The 20,394-nt window shown below is 43.6% G+C and overlaps 1 protein-coding gene across 1 annotated transcript in view; it reads left to right on the plus strand.

Moving 5' to 3' along the window:
* The window catches only part of Rph (Rabphilin), a 219,934-nt gene that overhangs the window by 166,754 nt on the left and 32,786 nt on the right, over nt 1–20,394 (plus strand). Inside the window, exon 10 of the mRNA XM_075889095.1 lies at nt 6,503–6,644. Within this exon, the coding sequence (XP_075745210.1) occupies nt 6,503–6,644 (142 nt within the window). The remainder of the gene's footprint in view (nt 1–6,502; nt 6,645–20,394) is intronic.

The raw sequence follows: 20,394 nt of genomic DNA on the forward strand, positions 1-20,394 counted from the left end.
ATTGTGATTTAGTTATATTTGTAGTAACTAGATGTGTTGTCATGAAATTATACTACAAGCTCAACATTTTTATATTTGTGGGTATATAATATTAGTTATGTATACAATTTAGGAATCCATATGGGATGGATGCCCATAACGCTTGTAAATATTTATAATTTTCTCAAGTACCCACTGGGCCCTTAAATACGTCATTCTGGACTGTCCAAGACTGCCAAAAATACTGCATTAGTAGTGCCCACTGGCTGAAAATGCCATTTCAAGCAGTCTAAGACTGGTAGAGATGGAGGATAAAAGACTGTCATATGCCATTTAGTCACTGAGAAATAACTTGGCAATTCAATTAAAGTAGCACTTTATTTGAATGAAAGTGCATTTACAGTCAGACTGCTAGAAAATTTTCTACTGCATACATCATATGTGCACAAACTGTTCATAGTGGACATAGCTGCACACATTTTGGCATAATGAATGCAAGGCCTAGCAAAAAATTGCTTTTAATTTTGCCACTTGCTAACGCCATGCTCTTTTTCAGCAAAGTTGAGACTTTGCGAAGCTCACTTGGCCTCTTTAATTATTTGTTCCTGACAGTCCCTTACCACTTGAGGCAATTCTGTCAGCCAAGAAGAACTTTGTTTACAGTTTCTCAGATTTTTAGGGATGGAGAATCAAAGAGGCTCACTACGTTTGTGTAGCATGTGTGTGTTACAAATTTGTATGAACACAAAATTTGTATAAACACAAAATATATGTCTATATTAATGGGGAAGGTGGCAGGATGACAGACACATGCGACTGTTCCAGTATTTACGGTAAAAATGAAAAATTTTATGTCATGCACACACTATATATGAAGTCCTTGTGCTGCTCTAATAAACTTTCTGTGGAGTGCAATGACATGTGGTGCCTGTTTATTTTGAGTGAAGTTTTAAGTTAGTGGCTAAGAATATAAAGTAATGCACTCTTATCTCGTTTCTTTAATTCATTACTGCCATTACTGTCAGGTTGCTTACTTGATATGTGGGCTTGCCACTCAACAGAACTAAAAACTGACATTTATTTTCAAAAATAATTTTTCAAATATAATTGGGTGTCTACAACGTTAAATATATGTATTCTCGGGCCTTGGCCAGCATATTAATCAATACGCTCGTAAATTCGTATGCGATTATTAGGTGTTTTTAATGCTGCATATCTAGATAGTCTCTTTATTTACAATTTTTTTATTTTACTTTTATTCCTTTTCTTGTTGAATGCAGCGACAGTTTATTGCTTTTTACTTGATAGAAAGAACCTTTTTTTCTTATGTAAACATAACTACATGATGAAACATTTTTATGTATGCAATCATGCCTATCTTTCAAGTGAATGCGCACAACATGGCTACCGGCAATGACAGGCATTCAAGTTTTGCTCAGGCAAAGGTTTGTGCTCCAGATGGGGGCAGAGCAGCCTCACCAAAGATTTTTTCCTGCCCTGCCATTGCCCCCACAAGAGCCGACAGTGAAAAAATGCGCATGTTCCCTGCCTCCTTGCCAGTATGAGTTGTCCACTTTTCACAAAATTCCTACAATCTCTTTTGAAAGTCCCTTTGCAAGCATTGATAAGCCTTATAGCTTCTATGCTTCTCTGAATCAAGTGGACAGTGAAAAACTGTATAACAAGGATGAAACCCAGCACTTTCATGAAATCGGTAAAATAATTGAACAGGTAACTTCAGCCCTTGACGTGCCTTTCTCATTTCCTGTTAATGTTCTCTTTTCCATATAGTACAATCCAGTCTTGTCTTTAATTCCCTTTGTTCACTTGTACATTGTATATTTGTGCTTATACGTTTGTGTTATTTATTTTACACTGTCATGTTAGATATGCTGAAATAACTAAAGTTCCGGGCACAGTTTTGTAGCTTCACTGGCAATTGATTGGAGGAGTGGTTTCAGATGGGCTTTTTTATTTCAGCTTCTTCAGTGACATTAGGGTGTCCACAAACTAGTGAGTTTATTCAGCAAAGGTAGCAGAATCTACACACATGTGTCCTGCTTACTTGTAGTGATGGAAGTATATTTCACAAAGCTACATTCCAGGTACACATTCTATACTTATAAAAGGTATGGTTATGAATAAACAGAGCCCATGCCTAGTCCCATTCGTGCAATATGTTTCTGCTTTCATAGATTGGATAAGAGCCCTTATATGGCACTTAGAAAAGCATAAAGGCAAATCTGGTTCTCCAAGTAGCACGTGAATTCAGCAGCCCCGGGCAAATAAAGGGTCTCACAGTTTTGAGATCTCAGCTTGCTGAGATATTCAGAAGTTGAGGGCAAGGCTTACAATTTTAATAAGAATCAAGACGCAGCAAGTTGGGCACTTTGGTAATTTACACAGAAATTTGCAGAGCCAAACAAAACTATACAGAAACGACATATTAATGACTACCAATTACCAATTGTTAACAGAAATTTTATTGTAACTACAAATGTGTACATATTATATACATACACACAAAGTTGCATGTGACAAGAACTAAAGGACAACTGCAAAAGGATGTACTTTTGACCAAACTACATGTGCCAACATAACTAGCTAAAGACCAATGAGAAGGTAATTATTTTAGACGTCATGGAGCAATAATGAAGGCCATATGCAACACACATGCCATCTAACAATGTAAAAAGCCTCTACTAGTTCATAAGCTGCTGTCTCCTTTTGCTTCAATAGTACCTTGGCTTTCAGAAGGTACCACAGGCACTCTTGTATTGCCATTGTACCTGGAGGTGTGGATATTGATATTCAGACATGATATAGCTTGCTAGTAACAGCACTGTTTTTATTGATTGCCATGTTTGTTAACCAAATAAGCAAGCTGCAAACCTTACAGCACGATAAATTCAATGAAGGCGTCCATTCAAGTTTTCCTATACTCCCTGAGACGCACGTATAGTGATGATTTTTTTCTGTCTGGCAAGCATGTTGCCTTCCACATGAAAAGAGTTTTTCACATAGCAATAAATAGTCTCGATGAATTTGGTCCGAGCTTTATTATGCATCCTCGCTGTTTGTCCTGCTTTCGCAGCTTCCGCTATCAACAGCAGCACAAATATTGCCCAACTTGTCACATCCAAAAGACAACATTGTGGCCACCTTGTTTCAACTTTCTTCCACCTTGGTGAGACACCGTGCAGATCATGAACATTTATGATATGCTTATCTTTCTTACTTCTACCACCAGTTAATTCCTTGTTTTCTCTAGATTTCTTTTGCTCAAGAGAGCCAATTAAGCAATGTTCAGGATACCTTAACTGTTTTATATTTCCAACTGCCTCATGAAGCTCTTGTCCATCAAATCTGGACATCATTTTTTATAGAAAGCAGTAAAAAAAGAGGGGGCAATGGCATTATTGATAAATTCAGTGTTCTGGGAGATAGTCAAGGATAGATTTAACTAAACTTGGTGAATGCGTCTGACACATGTGCAGCCTTCCATGCCAGATACCGAGGCCTAAAAACCAAATGACAACGTTGCTTTCACTACCATTCCTGACATTATTTCTGTGATCAAAGTGCACACTGTGGTTCACATGGAACAGAATGTACAGCCCCCTTCACATGGAACAGAATGTACAGCCCCCTTTCTTATTAAAGTGATGATCTTGGGTTTGAATCCTATTGACAAGAAAGAAATGAGGACATGGAGATTAGGTATGGAGTTCTGATTTGTGCTATGTTTGCTTGCCTTTGGCTCTTTCTGTGGCTTACTAGAGGCAAATAATTCAAGATGTGTTGTGGAGTGTGTGGATAGTGTCATTGTATATCCAAATAGCCCAAGCTTGTGATGTTAGAAATTAAGGTGATGTTAGAATTAAGGCATTGCTGGGTGAATTGATCCCTCTCATTGGCTGACAAGGAGGGATAAATTGTGGTTGTGCCTGCCCCACTGTCAGGGAGAGGGCACTTATGGGTTACTAAAGCTCGGACTTAATGAGTTATTTAATACAATAAGGACACTGGCAATTTCAGTGTTTTGGAGATACACATGCACACAGTTCAGATGCAAAAGATGGATGCACCATCTCACTTTGTTGTGTCTGAGAAGGGGATGTGGCAGGACATTGTCTCTGGACACCTCCAGACAGGTCCGTAGCCAGACATTTTTTAAGTAGGCTTGCAAACCTTGAAAACTGCCTATTTTAATTATTTATTTTTGGTAAAACAACCTCTTTATTCGAATTTCAAGAAAAACTCGAGTCCCCCCCCCCCCCCTCCCTCTTCCGTTACGGGCCTGTCTCCAGAGATACCTTCCAGAAGTGTATCTCAAAGATCCTTTTCGAGTTGAGATCTCTGGTGATCAGGCACAATCTCTTGCGAAAGGAACATCTCTGCTGATTGCGTTCAGCAGCGATCTTGAATATATGCTCAACTCATTTCTACATCGAAGACTACCTTCACGTACAGGGGGGATGAAATTGGAATGACAATAATGAGAAACAAAACTTTTTTAACAATTGTGTTTCAGAAGCACTTGTTTTTTTTTTGGGGGGGGGGGCTATTATATGTTTGTTTATTTTTGTTATTGGCTGGATAGGTGACGTTACAGGCGGGTCAGCTTATATAATATGACCTGCAGGATCCTCTTCTTGATGTTATTCATTTAAATATATTGAGTGGATGTTGAAGACATCAGGTCGCTCGATTGCTCTGGACTCCCAGGGCCCAAATAGCCAAAATTCATAATATCTGGCACAATCGCAGCGCAACATTCCATTAATTAAAATGGCCAACGTCGCACACGCACTTGCGAAATGCACTGCGGACGACACAAAGCCCTCACGGGGAAGGCACAACTACAGGGGCAAATTTCTTCGCCAAATTTGTTGGCAGTCTGGCAACACTGAGTCCAAAATTTGGCAACTGATTCAAGCAACGCTAAACAGAACCTTGCCCTCGTTACAACGTCGACCCTTTAGCGAAAATATGCCACGTTGCATGCCTTGGAGCTGCACAACGTCTCCGTGATTTAAAAAAAAGCTCCGACACTACGACACTACCAGCACGCCGTTCCGCTGCAACAGCGCGGGTACGACAATTTGATGACCATGGAGGAAGGAATGTTGACGACGCACGCGTCACAGTGTGCATATTCGTTTGGCACGTATTACAAGCATGCTCAGACGAGAAGGCGCTCACAGTGCGATCGAGAAGCTACAGCGATATCTAAAGCAAGGGTAAACGTGTTCCACAGAGGTGTACGGGAACCACAGTAGTAAAGTCACCATGTCGGCACTTAAGAGGATTTTTTAAAATAAAATAACGTTGCAGCTGATAAATAAACGCGACTGCGGCGCAGGTGGAAATAAAAGCAAGGAAACAAACCGTGCACGATCTGATCGATCAAGCAAGCTGGACATCGAATTCCGCCGAATGCGGATCATGTGTGCATGCGTGTGTTTTCGTAATTGTGGACTAGTTAAGCGATTTTATCCACTTATTGCTTGCGAGAAACGAACGAGTATTGTTACGGCCACTTATATATATTTTCCAGGCACGGACACTTCGTAATGCACTTTGTAAAAAAGTGCTCAACAGTGAAAGGAAACCTACTCGCTCACCCCCCGCGTCCCTCCCTCTCATTCTCTAGGCGTACAGGAGTAAGTGTTGCAATTCGTCCTCCCGTTTCTCTCGTTTTGACGAAGGACTAAGCAGTTGCTCTCCGAAATTTGCGCACGGCACGCATGCTTCTGCAGTTCATCCTTTGTTGGAGTAAAGCGCCCTTTTCGGATGAACGGCGCAGTTACTCCTCAAAACTTTTTAGAGTGTACTGCCTCCCGAATCAACTTCCACAGAACTCTTTAGAATCCGTCAAGCACGAGCGGATTTACAGGGATTTGTCGCAGGCTTCAAGCGCTTCCTCAGTACTTTCGTACTAGCAAGCGTGCTGAAACATCTAAATGACATTGGTTGAAAGCTACAGAGGGAGGAGTATGGCAAGAATACGCTTCCCTTCGTCTGTGCGTGTCATGATCTTGATAACCCTCTTTTTTAAATTCAAATTCGTGGCTTACCTTCAGTGTGATCTGGAGCACGCGCGCCGCCGACACGTGGCGGCATCTCGCGGCTGGCACGGTAACTATGCAGCACACAGTGCTCAAATGAGCTAATTGCCGTGGACGTTGGGTTTATGGTGAGGTCGTTGGCATTTGTGGCATTGTTTGTCGAGAAAAGAGGGGGCGGTTTCTATCTATCCGACTTTGAGGATATATTGTAAATTCCGGGCCGCGTGGTGCACTATAATACTTGGCTCACGTGCTCTCGGAAGTGTGGACTGCCTATCGGTTGTGTTTTCTGAACGCGCAGAAGAAGTGTTTCAGGGCCCCTTAAAAGGGGAACGCAAGAGTGATTCCAAGGAGCGCTTTGTAGAGCATATTGTTTCACCCGCGATCTCCTTAGCGTCCGCTGCGAGAACGTCTGAAAACCCTGTGACTTTTGTTCCCTCCACCCGGGGCAGGACCGCTCGGCCGACAGCCTGGGCAGCATCGGCGGCACGGGCCGCTACGTGAGCGCCCACCCGCCGCGATCCTCGCGCCGGGAGTTGCTCGACGTGGAAGGCGGCGACGACGCCAGCAGCAACGGAGGCCGCGCCGACTCAAGTAAGCCCGCCAAGAGCAAGAGCTTCATCCGCAGGCTAAGGCTGAGCACCAGGTAGTAGCGGACACACGCTACCAGGACTGTATAAAAAAAAAAACCGCATTGTGACTCGAGTGTGGTACTAACAGTGAGCGGGTCGTTTTGCAAAAGGAACGTCCCTCAAAGCACGAAGAGTAGCGGAAATGTGACAGATGAGGCCTTGCCTTAGCCGTGCGGGTAAATAAGCCGTGCGGTTAGCCATGCTTCTAAATCTTTGAGCATTGGTATATGGTTGGTTTATGTAAGTTGCGCCTGTTAGAACTTCGTTAGAACGCAGCAGCCGTCAGATTATCTTTGTTAACTTGAATAAGGAGTGCGGTCTTGCGATGAGAACCAATGCGAAGAAGGCATAGTTTGCTTCAAAGAGAAAACTAAGAAATCATAGCATCACCCTAATTCTTTACCTTCTGTGAGCTGCAGAAGTACGGTCGCGAACATGCTTAGTGTGAACACGGGAGCACGTGCCGCACAACGCCACCAGTGACGCTAACCGGCACTACGTGGTTTGCACACCGAGTGAGTAATCTAACTACGCCGCTAATGCCCTGCTCAGGTGCCGAGTATAGCGTTAGCTTATAAGTGAATCGGATAACTGTGCGGCTCGCGCTCCCGTGTTCACGTTAAGCGTGGGTACGACTGTACTTAAGCAACGTGCGGTGCAAATGGCCTGACATGACCTGTGCTGGTATAGAGAGAGGTGAAGCTACGTGTATATTGAAAGTAAACTAATGTTGCGCGTACAACTAGCTCGACAGTAGACGGGACTCATATTCGCGTATATGTTGGTCAGCTTTGCCCTTTAAAGCAAAGCGTATGGTATTTAGCTTTATATGCGTTTCTATCTCGCTAGAAAGCTTATCATATATATCGATGATAATAATGCTACTGGCACAGTGTAAACAGAAGTAGGCATCATTGCCTGGCGATTAAGTTTCACTTGGCTACGATTACAGGGCTTCCCACACATGCGCAATTCAGACTATAACAGCTGGGATTGTGACTAGTAGAGCGACATTTCAGCTTGCAGTATTAATGATCACCGCGAAATAAAGCCGAAAAAGAAAGGGCGAGAACTTTGCTGTAGAATACAAGAAATTTTTAGAAAGATAGTTCATTCCATGCCTTCTTTGTCATAATCGGCAGCGATTACATCTTTTAAGGTTAACTTAGTGCTTACCTACGTGTCGCCAAATACGCAGCAGCTGACGTCAATTTCTTGAAGTGTTAGTATCGCTTGGCTTCCATCGTTGTGCAAGAAGCAGAATATCTGGGAATAAAGAAAAAAAAATGTCAGATGAGAGACAACTCTGCCTTAGGGACACTCAGATGCAAACATTGAACAGTGATACCTCTTTCCCACTTTTGTTTTTCTATGCGGTGTCACGTGTGATTCGTGTCGGGCATTCTCGACAACTTTTCATCTGCCGTCGGCATACGGCGGTATACTACCCGCACGCTGTATCACGTAGTTCGCTAGTCAGATTTTCTCAACGTGTTCAACTGATACTCGTTTCGTGTAAAGTATATATGCTCGGATGCACTTCCGAAGAAAAAGAGGCATACGCAGGGGCCTTGCGCTTGTGTCACACCTGACGAACGTGTTTGTCGCGGTCACGTGTGCAGAAACTGATCGTCGTCTGTGTGACGTGTAAAGCACCGCGCAAAACCTCACGCACTGAACTGTAACTGCGGACTATATTCGTTCGCTTGTTTCGAAGTGTTTTCACGTCAGCACAGTTACCTGCGTTCTTCGGGTCGGAGCGCACATGAAGCTAGTGACCACTTTTTCTTTTCTTTCTGAAAAGAGAGATTTGTTTTTTTCCGCGTGAAAACGCAGGGACCTATGACAATGTATATTAAAGGTGTCCCAAACAAGGACGTTTTATTGTGACCCGCATGATTGCTTTTTGTCGCGTGGCTGTTTTTTTTTTCCTTTCTGTTACTGTACGTGCATGTGAGAAACATTATGCGCAGTCATTGTACCGGAATCACGTTTTGGTTTGGGATGGTTTCTCCACAAAACACGATGTGGTTTCGCAGGCCACTTGCGGGCACGTGTGAAATCAGGCAACGTAGCACTTTAGGATTACAAAACGAGCATGTTGAGGCCAATTGGAAATAACACTCAACTATTTACATCGCGATGGAATCAAAGTTTTTTGGTGCTACAGGACGCTTAGAAAAGTGCTGGGTTACTGGCATTTGATATAACTGTAGTAAAATGAACCATTACACGTGGTTTCCTGCAGTCGAAGCAGAAAAAAAATGTCACCCCTAGCAAGTTCATTGACAAGGTACTAGAGACGTCGTCAACATAATTGTGACGTCATGACATATCAGATGTCATTCAACAATAACGCTAAGCATGACATTGCTCTTATATTATTTATTTTATTTATGAATACTGCAATCCCTACTAGGGATTTTCGCAGAGTGGATTACATGAATTACATGAATGCTCAATATGAAGACGAACAAATTTTCAAAACAGGAAGATAAAAACACACAGAAACAAAAGTACGCACAAAGCAACCCAAATATGCAAAAATTTGAACGTATATGGGGACAGAGCTTAATTGGCATGCTATATTAAACACTGTTATTGAGGCTAGAAGAACACAATGTTAAGGATGGCTGTAAAACTTCGGTGTTGGTTAGTGTGTTCCAGTCGTTTATAGTTCGTGGAAAGAATGAATATTTAAAGCAGTTGTTACGGGTTGCATAGGGTGTTATTGGGCGCTAATGCCTTTGTCAAGTTGCATATTCGGACGAAAATGAATTAACTTCAGAAATGTCTATCTTTTAATGTCCCTTTATTAGTTGATATAGAAATTTTAGTCTAGATAAGCGGTTTATTTCTGTTAGTGTTGGTAGATTAGCTCGAGTTGAAAGTTCCGTAATTGAAGTGCGCCCGAAGCTTGAAGCAGTTTCAGCTACGCTCGCTTGTGGCAGCCACAGTGATTTCCAGGAATTGTGTGTAATGTCGTCAGATTAGTGTATCATGACGTCACCGCTTCACGACCGCAGTGAACCGTGACGTATGGTGGACGCCGAAAGGGGTGCGCATAGAAAAGTGCCCATTCCGATACGTGTCAGCGTTTCTTGAAGAATGTAAAGGGCTTGAACATTCGTTTAAATCAAACAAGAACAGTGACGAAACAAAATTGTTATGCGGGTACTCCTTCAATACTATATATTGATTGATTGATGAGTGGGTTTTAACGTCACGAAACCACTATATGATTGCGAGAGACGCCGTAGTGGAGGGCTCCGGAAATTTCGACCACCTGGGGTTTTTCTAAAGTGCACCCAAATCTGAGCACACGGGACTACAGCATTATCGCCTCCATCAAAACCTTTAATACTCTAGAAAAAGTTTGTTAAAGTGGGATACCGGTACGATGAACGTCGGCGCAAAATGCTTCGCCGTGCTTAAACATATTGTTTGCTAAGGACAAGTGAAAAGCTGCTTTTTTAATGATGCCTCAGGCATGGTGGCTGTGTCGAGAGCTTCTTGTATTTTTGCATTATTCCCATGCCTGTTGCACGCTCATGAGGCACCAAACGAGCTGCGTTTGTGCCTCGCTTGTTCCTGTGTTTTTGGTCATGCGTGCTGCTTGTTGTTTTGATGAGATGGCTGCGTTCTTGAAGCATTGCATGGTCTTGTTACTCTCTTGTTCAGTAGTGATTCCAGAGCGATTGTGCATCTGTATTGCCTTTTTACATGTTGCGTATATCAGTAAAAAATAAGAAAAAAAAGATTGTCGTTCAACGCTTGTGTCGTATGAAAACTGAACGCTGTTTCTATATTTGCAAAATATTTTAAACAACCATCGCTCTTCCTTCAGTGGAATGTTGGCTTTAGTAGTTTGTATTATGAGGCGTATTTTGTATGTTTGACTCATAACAGTGTGATGTTTTTACCGAATATCTATTGTTGTGTGGGTTTATAGTATAGTCATTCATTGTATACTTGTATAGGCATACAAATGCGAGCTGGCGTTGGACAGACCAAATGAAAATTTCGCCCTGTATTTAAGCACACGACTTCAAGACGCCAGAGTTGTCAGAGGTGTTCAGCAAGGGTATTATAAGGTCGAGAAGTCGAGAAGATTTACGATAAGAGAATCCTACAGTCGATATAAAGCCTTCTTCCGGATATAGCGTATTTCCAGTATACCGAGTTACCAAAGAGCATTAGCCGAATGAGCGACTTCGCCATTCAGCAACGCTTGCACGCGGACCGCCTGCATTCTTGCCAAACACGCGAACCGGTACAGGCTTACGTTTGCCGTAGATTCTGGGCCGCTACGTACGGCTTTTAGAATTCAACTCTGACTGTTTTCCGTTATATTCATGACATTACGTACTGTCGTACCATCTCATGCGTCGTAGGCCATAGTTACACAAATCATTAAATGTTATGGCACTGACAGTATTGCATGATATCGATTGAGTACATCAGCAATGGCTACTCTGCTGCTTTTGCGCGGTATATTCGTGGGTTGCGGAATAGTCTGCAATCCGGATGTTACGGGCTTCCGATGCTAGCGGTATGCAAAGAAAAAAAATGAAGTGAAACTGTACTTTGTGTGGTTATTGGCTAAGTTTGCACGTATTGGCTAAGTACACGTCTGAAACGCTTATTTTCGGCGCACGAAGAATATAGACGTCACAACCCTGCAATGAAATGTAGGCTGGTTCACGAGCTCTCGCTGACACACCTTGTGCCATATTGAGCGCATAATTCAGTGGTGGTTTCGAAACGACGCGTCTGAATGTATATCCGTGCTGTGTTTGTGCCGTGGCCAGACAGTATGTGTATATCATTCAGCCAAAGTACCAATCACATGTGCCTAATGCGCAACTATATAAGATTAGTTTCCTTACCTGCCTAAATTTATTTGTCGTCGTGTTTCTTTTTGAGCATTCATCGCTGCCCTCACACAGCGTACAATACCTTCTTCAATGGCACATGGTTTATCAAAGTGCCGCATTGGGTGCCTCCCTATGTAACTTTATCTGTTGTAATTAGTGTAAATGTCTGCGTACTTTGTGAGCGTGTACAATTTATCTATCAGGCTACGCCGTGCGCAGGATATTAGAGTCAAATAACCGTCGATAGAATCAGTGACAGCTCAATATTTACAAGAGGGCATCGCTTAGAGCCAACGACCGAATAATACGACGACTTGGGAAGTACTGTCCTACTCAGACATGTGTATAGAGGTGCCAACCAATTACTTTCGCTTATTGCAGTGACGTCAGGCTTGGATGCGCGTTACAGACGGTCAGTTCTATGGTCGCTGGTATTGAGAAGGAAACTCGGAACGTGCTGGCATCTTTCCGAGTAGATTCTCATATCCTTGTTCAGTCAAAAATGACACAATACAGCTAACGCTTGCTTTCCGCCCAAGCCTATGGCGTCTTGTGTTAGCAGAGCAAAACAACTTAGACCGTGATAGTGCTTCACCTGGTACGGCTGTTTTACGGATCTGAAGGGCGGGTTCAGAGCTGGCTGATGAGTAGAGTTTGCACTGAAATCTTCGGTCGTCACTGAGTAAAGAACAGAAACCTTGGAAAAAGCGCGGTGTGTCTGAGATTGCCAAACCTGTTGCCGTAGTCCTTGTGTCAGCTAGCTAGTGTCTCTACGTCGTGTCAAAATATTTAGTACCGTCTACGCACAGCCATTTATATTTATATTCTACGGCTCAAAAATGAGTTGTTTAGCTAAGTGAGAACTGTTCTAAATGTAGTGCAGTTTATCTTTACGCCTTGCGGATCACTATAGCTTAAGAAGTCGCTAATGAAAATCAAACGCTTAAAAAAGTCCCTTGCGTATTCGCCATCTACAGAAAGTTATTTCAATGCACCCAGCGGTTATTAATACTTAGGAGTTTGATTTAATCCGCCGTATCTTTAAATGTTGTTGGCCACTGTCACGGGATTAAAGTTACCATCACATAGCAGCCTCTTGCTTAATCTGTCTTCAATCAACGTGACGTTATCAGCAAAAGCGTGGAAGGCTGTGACAGTTGTCCTTTAGCTTCGCCTTCAGAGAATGAAAGTGAAGATAAATTTTGAATGTGACAAAGTCCTCAATCTCATGACTTGTTTTACGAGATACAGGGGCAAAGGTCAGACTTCGAAACGTTTAGTATTGCCGCACAGCTTCGAGCTTTTGGAAGTACATCTTAACAAAATGTACTTATACTTATCACGTATGACACTTTTTGAATGATTGCAGCTATGCAAGTTTATAGATAACTTCACTGTCGCACGCTCTCTCTCTCCTGGCTCAAGTGCCGGAAAGAGGCCTACGAAGGCCAACTGAGCTGCTCATATCTGACACACGACGCGATTAAGCTATGCAGGAATCAATTAATCATGTTAACTTGCCCCGCTAGACCTAACTAAACTCAAAAGTGCATATACTCTTTAAACGAAAGACAGGGTAACGAGTGTTCCTTGAGCGTATAATGAAGTGCCAATGACAGCGCAATATCAGGCGCAATGAACTCCTGCATACACGCAAGAAAGAGTGTACTTGAAAAATATTATATTTGTATGAGATAACGCCCAATTTGATATGCAAAAAATCACACTTAAAAACTGTACTCGAGCCCCCCACCCCCTCCCCACCGCCCAGTTTCACTGCATTATAGAGGTCCTGTATCCATTTCGCAGACCATTCTCTAAAACGGAGAGGGCACGTCCTGCGACGCCTACAAACAAACACGCTGTCATACTCAAGTATTACGACCTAAAAATAAGTGGTCAGTGCCAGTACTGATGTGAAGTGGGCAACACCTACCACATGGTCTGGGCCTGCCAAATGAACCCAATTTTAACCGCCATCCCCAACCCCACCAAAGAGAACTGGGAGTCGACCCTACTCAATAGCTCCTATTCGATTGATTTGATTGATTGATTTGTGGAATTTAACGTCCCAAAACCACCATATGATTATGAGAGACGCCGCAGTGGAGGACTCCGGAAACTTGGGCCACCTGGGGTTCTTTCACGTGCGCCCAAATCTGAGCACACGGGCCTACAACATTTACGCCTCCATCGGAAATGCAGCCGCTGCAGCCGGGACTCGAACCCGCGACCTACGGGTCAGCAGCTGAGTACCTTAGCCACTAGACCACCGCGGCGGGGCAATAGCTTCTATTCGCGTCCCATGCTATAGGGATGCCGACCAGCCCGGTGGGGAAAAGGGCTATCTGGCACTGGCAGCTTCAAGAAAGGTTTTTTCCTCCTTCTTACTTTGTCAGCATGATTAGAAAACGCTGCCGATCGATAGTCGAGCCTCCGGAAAACACGCGAGCCAAACAATATAGCGCAGCACGCAACCTGGAGTTTACAATTAATTTTAAAGTCGGGTAGAAATCATCTCCTCCTCTTTGCCATACACTCAAGTGACTGTGCCATATGCCCAAATTCAGAGCAATTGGCTTATCTGAGCGCTGTAAGATGCATAGTTACCGGGGCCGCCGTGGGAGGCCGCCACGTGTCCACGTGCGCTTTCTCTCGATCTCTCTGATTGTTGGCCACGCGTTCGAGGAAAAGAAAAATGCCTGTTTAGACTGAAGTGTGCTCTTCAGTACGAGAGAAAGGAGGAAGCCACCAGAGCGTGCGAAAAATTTCTAACCACGCTTGTACTTCACGTATTATAAAATATCATTTGCGGCAGTCAATTCGTGAGACAATAGACTCCTCTAATGAAGCCGTGGGACGGTTACATAAGAAAGTGTAGCAGGGCCTCTGCATCTACGTCAAATGCCAAAATATGGAACGGCACTGAGTAAGCCGCGTGCGTTCCCCCTACTCGTGCGCACTGAAAACTGTGTTTCTGACATACGCAGATGCATGACATTGCTCACGTCATACTGCTAACCTTTAAATGCTGGTGCGCAAACGAACGCACAAGCAGCCCTTCTTTGCTGTTCGGCTTTTGCGAAATTTCTGCCGTGCGAGCTCGCAGTTTCACGGTATTTTTGACTTTGCTCCGTTAAAATTAAGAACTTTCATTTCGTTGTTACGCTCCCCGAAAAAAACGACGCCATCCACAGAAAACAAGATACATCCACAGAAAAGAAGTTTTCACTTGACGGCGATTAAAAAGAATTCATCGACTGTTTAGTGGCATGTACGAAAATCGCTTGGTGGCCAAAATAAAGCAAGACTGAGCAACATCAGTAAGCTGTGGTAACCGTTAGCCAACGACTATAGTAATCAGCACTAGTCAACGTTATCGAACAATTCTGGCAATATGTTTAGCAATACGGTGACGCTTCACACAAGCTCATACACTGTTTTCCACTTTGACTCTCACAATGCAAACACATCAAAGAACTGCGGCATTGCAGCTTGGACACGGTTAACCTTTTAAAGGCGAAAGCTTTTAAAAAGCCTCATAAAGCGTGAAAATAGACCGGCGGTGGCGTGACCAGGAGTCAGGGCAAAAATCACACCATATCCACGAAATGTATGATGACGTGTGGGCGAAGCTCTGGGCGATCACTAACCTCCATACATTGCCCACTCGATCAAAGACGTGACAACACATGTGTACAGTATATGCAAAGTTGTTTGTTTATTAATCACAATGCGCATATGGTGTTGAGATGTCCATCTGGATATTAATATGAATGTCCATATGAATGTGGATGGCCATAAGGATAGCCATATGCATAATCATATGAATATCCATATGAATATCAATATGAATATTCACGTCGATATCCATGTAGATATCAATATTCATAGCGTGTCACGCCGACGGACAGGGGACATGGCTCGACCCTACAAGGAGCTTCGCCCCTACAATATCATCATTGAATGACGCCACAGATGGCCGAAATTTGCGTTTGCACGTAATATGATGTTGTCATCGCATCGTCACTTGGCCAAAAGTGGGCAATTGTGGAAGCAGTGAAAAACCACGATTGGATTCAGGGAGTCTTTCGGAGGCGAATGGAGCAGGTTCAACTCAATGACAGAGAAGAAAATGAAGACTTTTGCCTTAGTCGTCTTGGACAAATGCATGAAAGCCCCCGTATTTAAGGCTGATTTCGATTCTCAACGAGTTCGCAACAGTTTCTACACTTTCGATATCGAGGGTATGAAGAAAATTCATCTGGCTAGCATGAAACTAGATCTTGACATCTTGGTTGGTGCCCAGGTCTTTTCTTTTTTTAAAGTAAAATACACCATTTTATTTCTTTGGTGAAGTGATCATTTCACTCAGTTCTTGGTATCTCCAGGGCCTATCTTGCCCGAGTCGAGCGGGTCTCGTGGGTCATTTGATTGCTGCTGATGGCAAAGCAAGTAATCGTTTTGTGTGTGTGGGCGCTTTTTGTGGCTAAGTAGATTACTCCCGGGTGACAACGCGGTACAACACATTGCCTAATGACGTCGTCTTGACGAGTTCGCAATCTTGTCGGCTATGACGGAATCAGGAGGCTGTTTTGGGCCTTTGGTTGGTTAAAAGTGACGCAGTTGCAGAATACCACAATATCCTTCGGATTCTGCGATGTATAGAATAGTCGTTTCCGGACCGAAGTGGAGAAAGCGGGAAATCGTCCCGGACCATCGGAAGCTGCCTTTGCTTACAGACATGCCACCTTAAGTTGTGAACGATGCACGAATGTGCCTTATTCATTTTCCTGTGATGCTCGACGCCGTCTTGGAAGGGTTTTGGTATGGGTTTGTACAACTGGCATTGCCAGAGCGAAAGCATCCGGGATCAAGAGGTTCTTCGCAGTTTCACTGCTAGAGAAAGGGCGAATGCGCCGTGGAAAGAGGGGGATTGTGAGCGGCGCCATGCTCATCGACGCGATGAAATGTCATGCCACGAGCGGAAATCAACTGGATGATACTGATCGAAGCTCCCCCGTAGTGTCCATCGTTAAAATTACGTACTTATGGAAAGAGCGGGCCAGAGCGGATCGGTGGAGCACACAGAGCTGCTGCCAGGAATCCTCTAAAGATATTGTATATGTTACCTTCAGGTAGCATATACAGTAGGGATAATATACAGTAACTCTAGAATCGTCTGGTGACGAGCGCCACCAAGCGGGCTGAGAGGGAAAGAGAACCATCTTTATCAGATGGATGAGATCTCGACAGAGTGTTTCCTTTGTCACAGAAATCCATACGCATCATGGCTGTGACGGACCGCTTTTTGCCTCAATGCATTCATGCCCGAGAGGCGGAAGTTGCGTAGAACGACGAATAGACTGTTGGTATAGATTCATGCCGCGGGAAGTTGGCATGCAGACATGGACACCAGAGTTGTTGAAGCTGGACGGCCGCTTAACCCGCTACTTCCGTGGACGGGAGGTATAGTGGGTAGAGGTGGCAAGTGAGGATCCTTCTAGCCCTCTAGGACAATGTGAAAGAGTTGCTCTGGGCTTTTCGAGGAATCAACACTGTTCGAAGGATTACGAGCAATGTTTGGGCAAGTGTGATCGCAGTGTGTAGCGATGTCTCAGTCTGTACTGTGGTGCAGTGTACCCTGAGATCCCAGCGTACTGCGGCGCACTGCACTGCAATGGTCAAGTGGGCGAGAAGTGTATAGGAGCGTCGAAAGTGACATTGAAGCGAACATGAAAGTTTAGGTCACGCTTATCAACAGTACCCCCACCACCCTTCCGGTATGGTCGTTTCGCGTTTTCTCTTTCTTTCTCTTTCCATGCTACGCATTGATGAAAGTAGCCTTAGGTTGGTCGAACGCGCACTAGCACCAATTACAGTACGGTCGTATAACCGATGCTGTAATACGTAAATGTGGTGAAATTGTTGAGTGGCGCATTTCTAGTCGATATAGAGTGTATTTTTTGTCACCAGAGTCACAATATCTTCAGCCTTATGTAGAGCTAGCTGTGTACGTATTTTACACTGAGAGCACAAATGGCACAACCTCGTGAACATTTAGCAAGAATCATGACGAGTACCACTCACACCCGTGTCTTCGTACCAGCACTTTTTTTTATACTCACAAGCGCACAATGTTAGTTGATACAATCAACAATAACGAGAGAAAGGAGGCTCCGGATTGTGACGACAAACTATGTCACCAGCCTGTTGTTTTGTAGCCAAACCAAGTTTTCCCACTATCATGGCTAGTCACAGGACTTTAGCAGGATACACATCATTCGATTCCGCATACCTCACACCACTAGTAGTGACGCGACTACTGTTACTGCTGCTGCTACTGTACTGCTGCTACCACTTCCTTTACTACTATGCTTTTATGAGAACTACTACTACAACTACTACCACTACCACTTCTACTAATGCTATACATTACTGACCCTTCTGTTACTTCAATGACTACTGCAGCTTCTGGCTTATTATATTAATCACTACTTGCGCACTAGTCTGCTAGTCGTATCGGAAGCTCCTTGCAAAACTGTCCCATAAGGTTCCAGCGCATAAAATCTGTTGCGATGCGCGTTTGCGATGCACCCTAATAGCCTATCAATTATTGTCTTTTGCCAATGTTTGACATAAGGGTGAAAATTCGTGTCGTCAAGTGTACGCATTCACTGCTGAAACATTGACTTTTCTATGTGGCAGTCGAAGAAGTAACGGGTGCCTTGCTGTGCCAAAATATTTGCTGACATTAATTTATTACGTGAATTTAGCAAGTAGCTGCACTTTATTCGTGGCCGTCAGATTGTCTAAAGTAGACCTTCCGTTACAAGACAGGAGCTCCCAAGGACAGGACAGCACTCTTTCCTGTTCTTTGTGTCTCTTCCTCAAGTTGTCGCGCTGTTGCTAGAACATAACCACGGTTAAGCAACTCGCTCAAATTAGGCTCTTGTTGGTGATAGCATGTGATAGCAATGAAATACTTTTTACGATATGAACGAGGCACATACTGCGACGCGCTAAACACGATGGCAATCGCAAAAAGTGTCGTAACGTATTTCTAAGCTCCAAGCATGTCCCAACATAAAGATTTAGAGCTGTTATAAGCTAAAGTACCGTTTGCGAAAAACCACATACTTTTTCACTAATATGGTGACTATAATGCAGCGCTTTTGTTGTGATATTTACCAAATGATGAAGCTCCTATAAGTGCTGTCATTCTAGTGACTTAACAGTCGTCTACGATCATGGAAGATCCAAAGCAAATGTTTCATACATGCCTTAGTGAGCTTTGTGTAAGAAGTTCACTATGGCTTGGTCTCTTGCTTAATGAGTCATGCTCCCTTAATGTACCGCCGTGTGTAGGATAAATAAAAAAAGTGTAGGCGGGGAACCAGACGTCGTACTTCTTTCTATCTTCAGTTCCTGACTAGAATCCCATAAGGCGCTTATGCTGTGGAATTTCGCTGGTTTCAAGTTAGATATATACTTCAGAGAAACTAGTGTCTAGTAGTACTGGTGCCGCATTCTTTATATGTCTAAGGACCGGGCACTTTGGGTTGCGCGGCTGGCGCGATTTGAAATCCTATACACAGAACACATTGTTGTGGTCAAAGGCTTCCTCTTTCGAAACATAATACTTTTCTGGGGTATATTTTTGTCGGACCACAATAACTGTCGCACATCGCGGGTACTTTCTTCCTTTAAGCTAATCTCGCACGGAACTTTCAAGTCCCGATCAGCACTCGTGAAATGAGCATGACATAGCAATGCTGATAAAAAATTGGCAATCGCCGAGTTCCCAGGAATTGGAGTTGTGAGACAGCCAGATCACGATTGATGCCGTGGAGCAACAAAAATACACCCAGAAGGGTGCAAGTTGTTTTCATGCAGTGTTCACAGTGTGCCGGGTGGCCTCGAAACACGCTTTCATTAACTCTAAAAAAAAGTATGCGTTACTCTTTCTTCTTGGTCAGTCCTAACTTTTACGACCCTCTTTAAAAAGTCATGACAACTCTCTTTTGGGTGTTTCACAACACTGACAAAAGTATAATGATCCCCCCTCAAAGAGAGTTCACGTGTCTTCTAATACGGAGTCAAATACATAGGCAGTCAGGAGTCGAGCGAAAAGTGAAATGAACGTTTTTTTTTTTTCATTACAGTGCGTCAGAAACAGTATCGCATAGTTTTATCTTCAAAGTTTGTAACCTTCCAGTTTGTATTTTACTGCACACGTTCGACAGAGTGTCATTTCTTGCTGTTTAACCTACTGCTAAGATCGCGATGTCACCTCCATGTGCCTCTTGTTTATGCACTGTCATAATATAATTACAATATGTGTGCGCTGTTGTGCGGCGTCGAGTGAGATAACTTGTACAGCTATTTATTATAATGATTGCCTAAACGATTCCACGATACCACTTTTGGGGGTATACTCCGAGAACTGGTAGGTATTATGATAACAGAAACTACGTATGATCTCCTATGTACAATTAAATGAGACGCTTTCGCGTCTCACGTTCCCCTACTCTTCGTGAAGTCACGGTTTTGTTCACTGACATTGTGCTGCCAGAGTACGTACCTCGCGGTTGCTCACTGTTTATGCTTTGCATATTGTGCTGCCACTTTGCATCTTCCCTTGTTTTTGTTTGTTTTTCTTTTGTGTATCCCTGTGATGTACCCATTTTGCTGGCTCCCCTTTGAACTGGATGCATTAAATTGTGCTGCCGAACTGCGACTTGAGTTTGTGCTTCATTTTGGGATCCTTGGTTGCCTTTCGTATTGTTGAATGGCCCGATGCGCATTGTGTGCGATGCGCTTATAGGCTCGTCG

This window comes from Rhipicephalus microplus, chromosome 3 (assembly GCF_043290135.1).
Source record: "Rhipicephalus microplus isolate Deutch F79 chromosome 3, USDA_Rmic, whole genome shotgun sequence".
Classification (NCBI taxonomy): domain Eukaryota; kingdom Metazoa; phylum Arthropoda; class Arachnida; order Ixodida; family Ixodidae; genus Rhipicephalus; species Rhipicephalus microplus.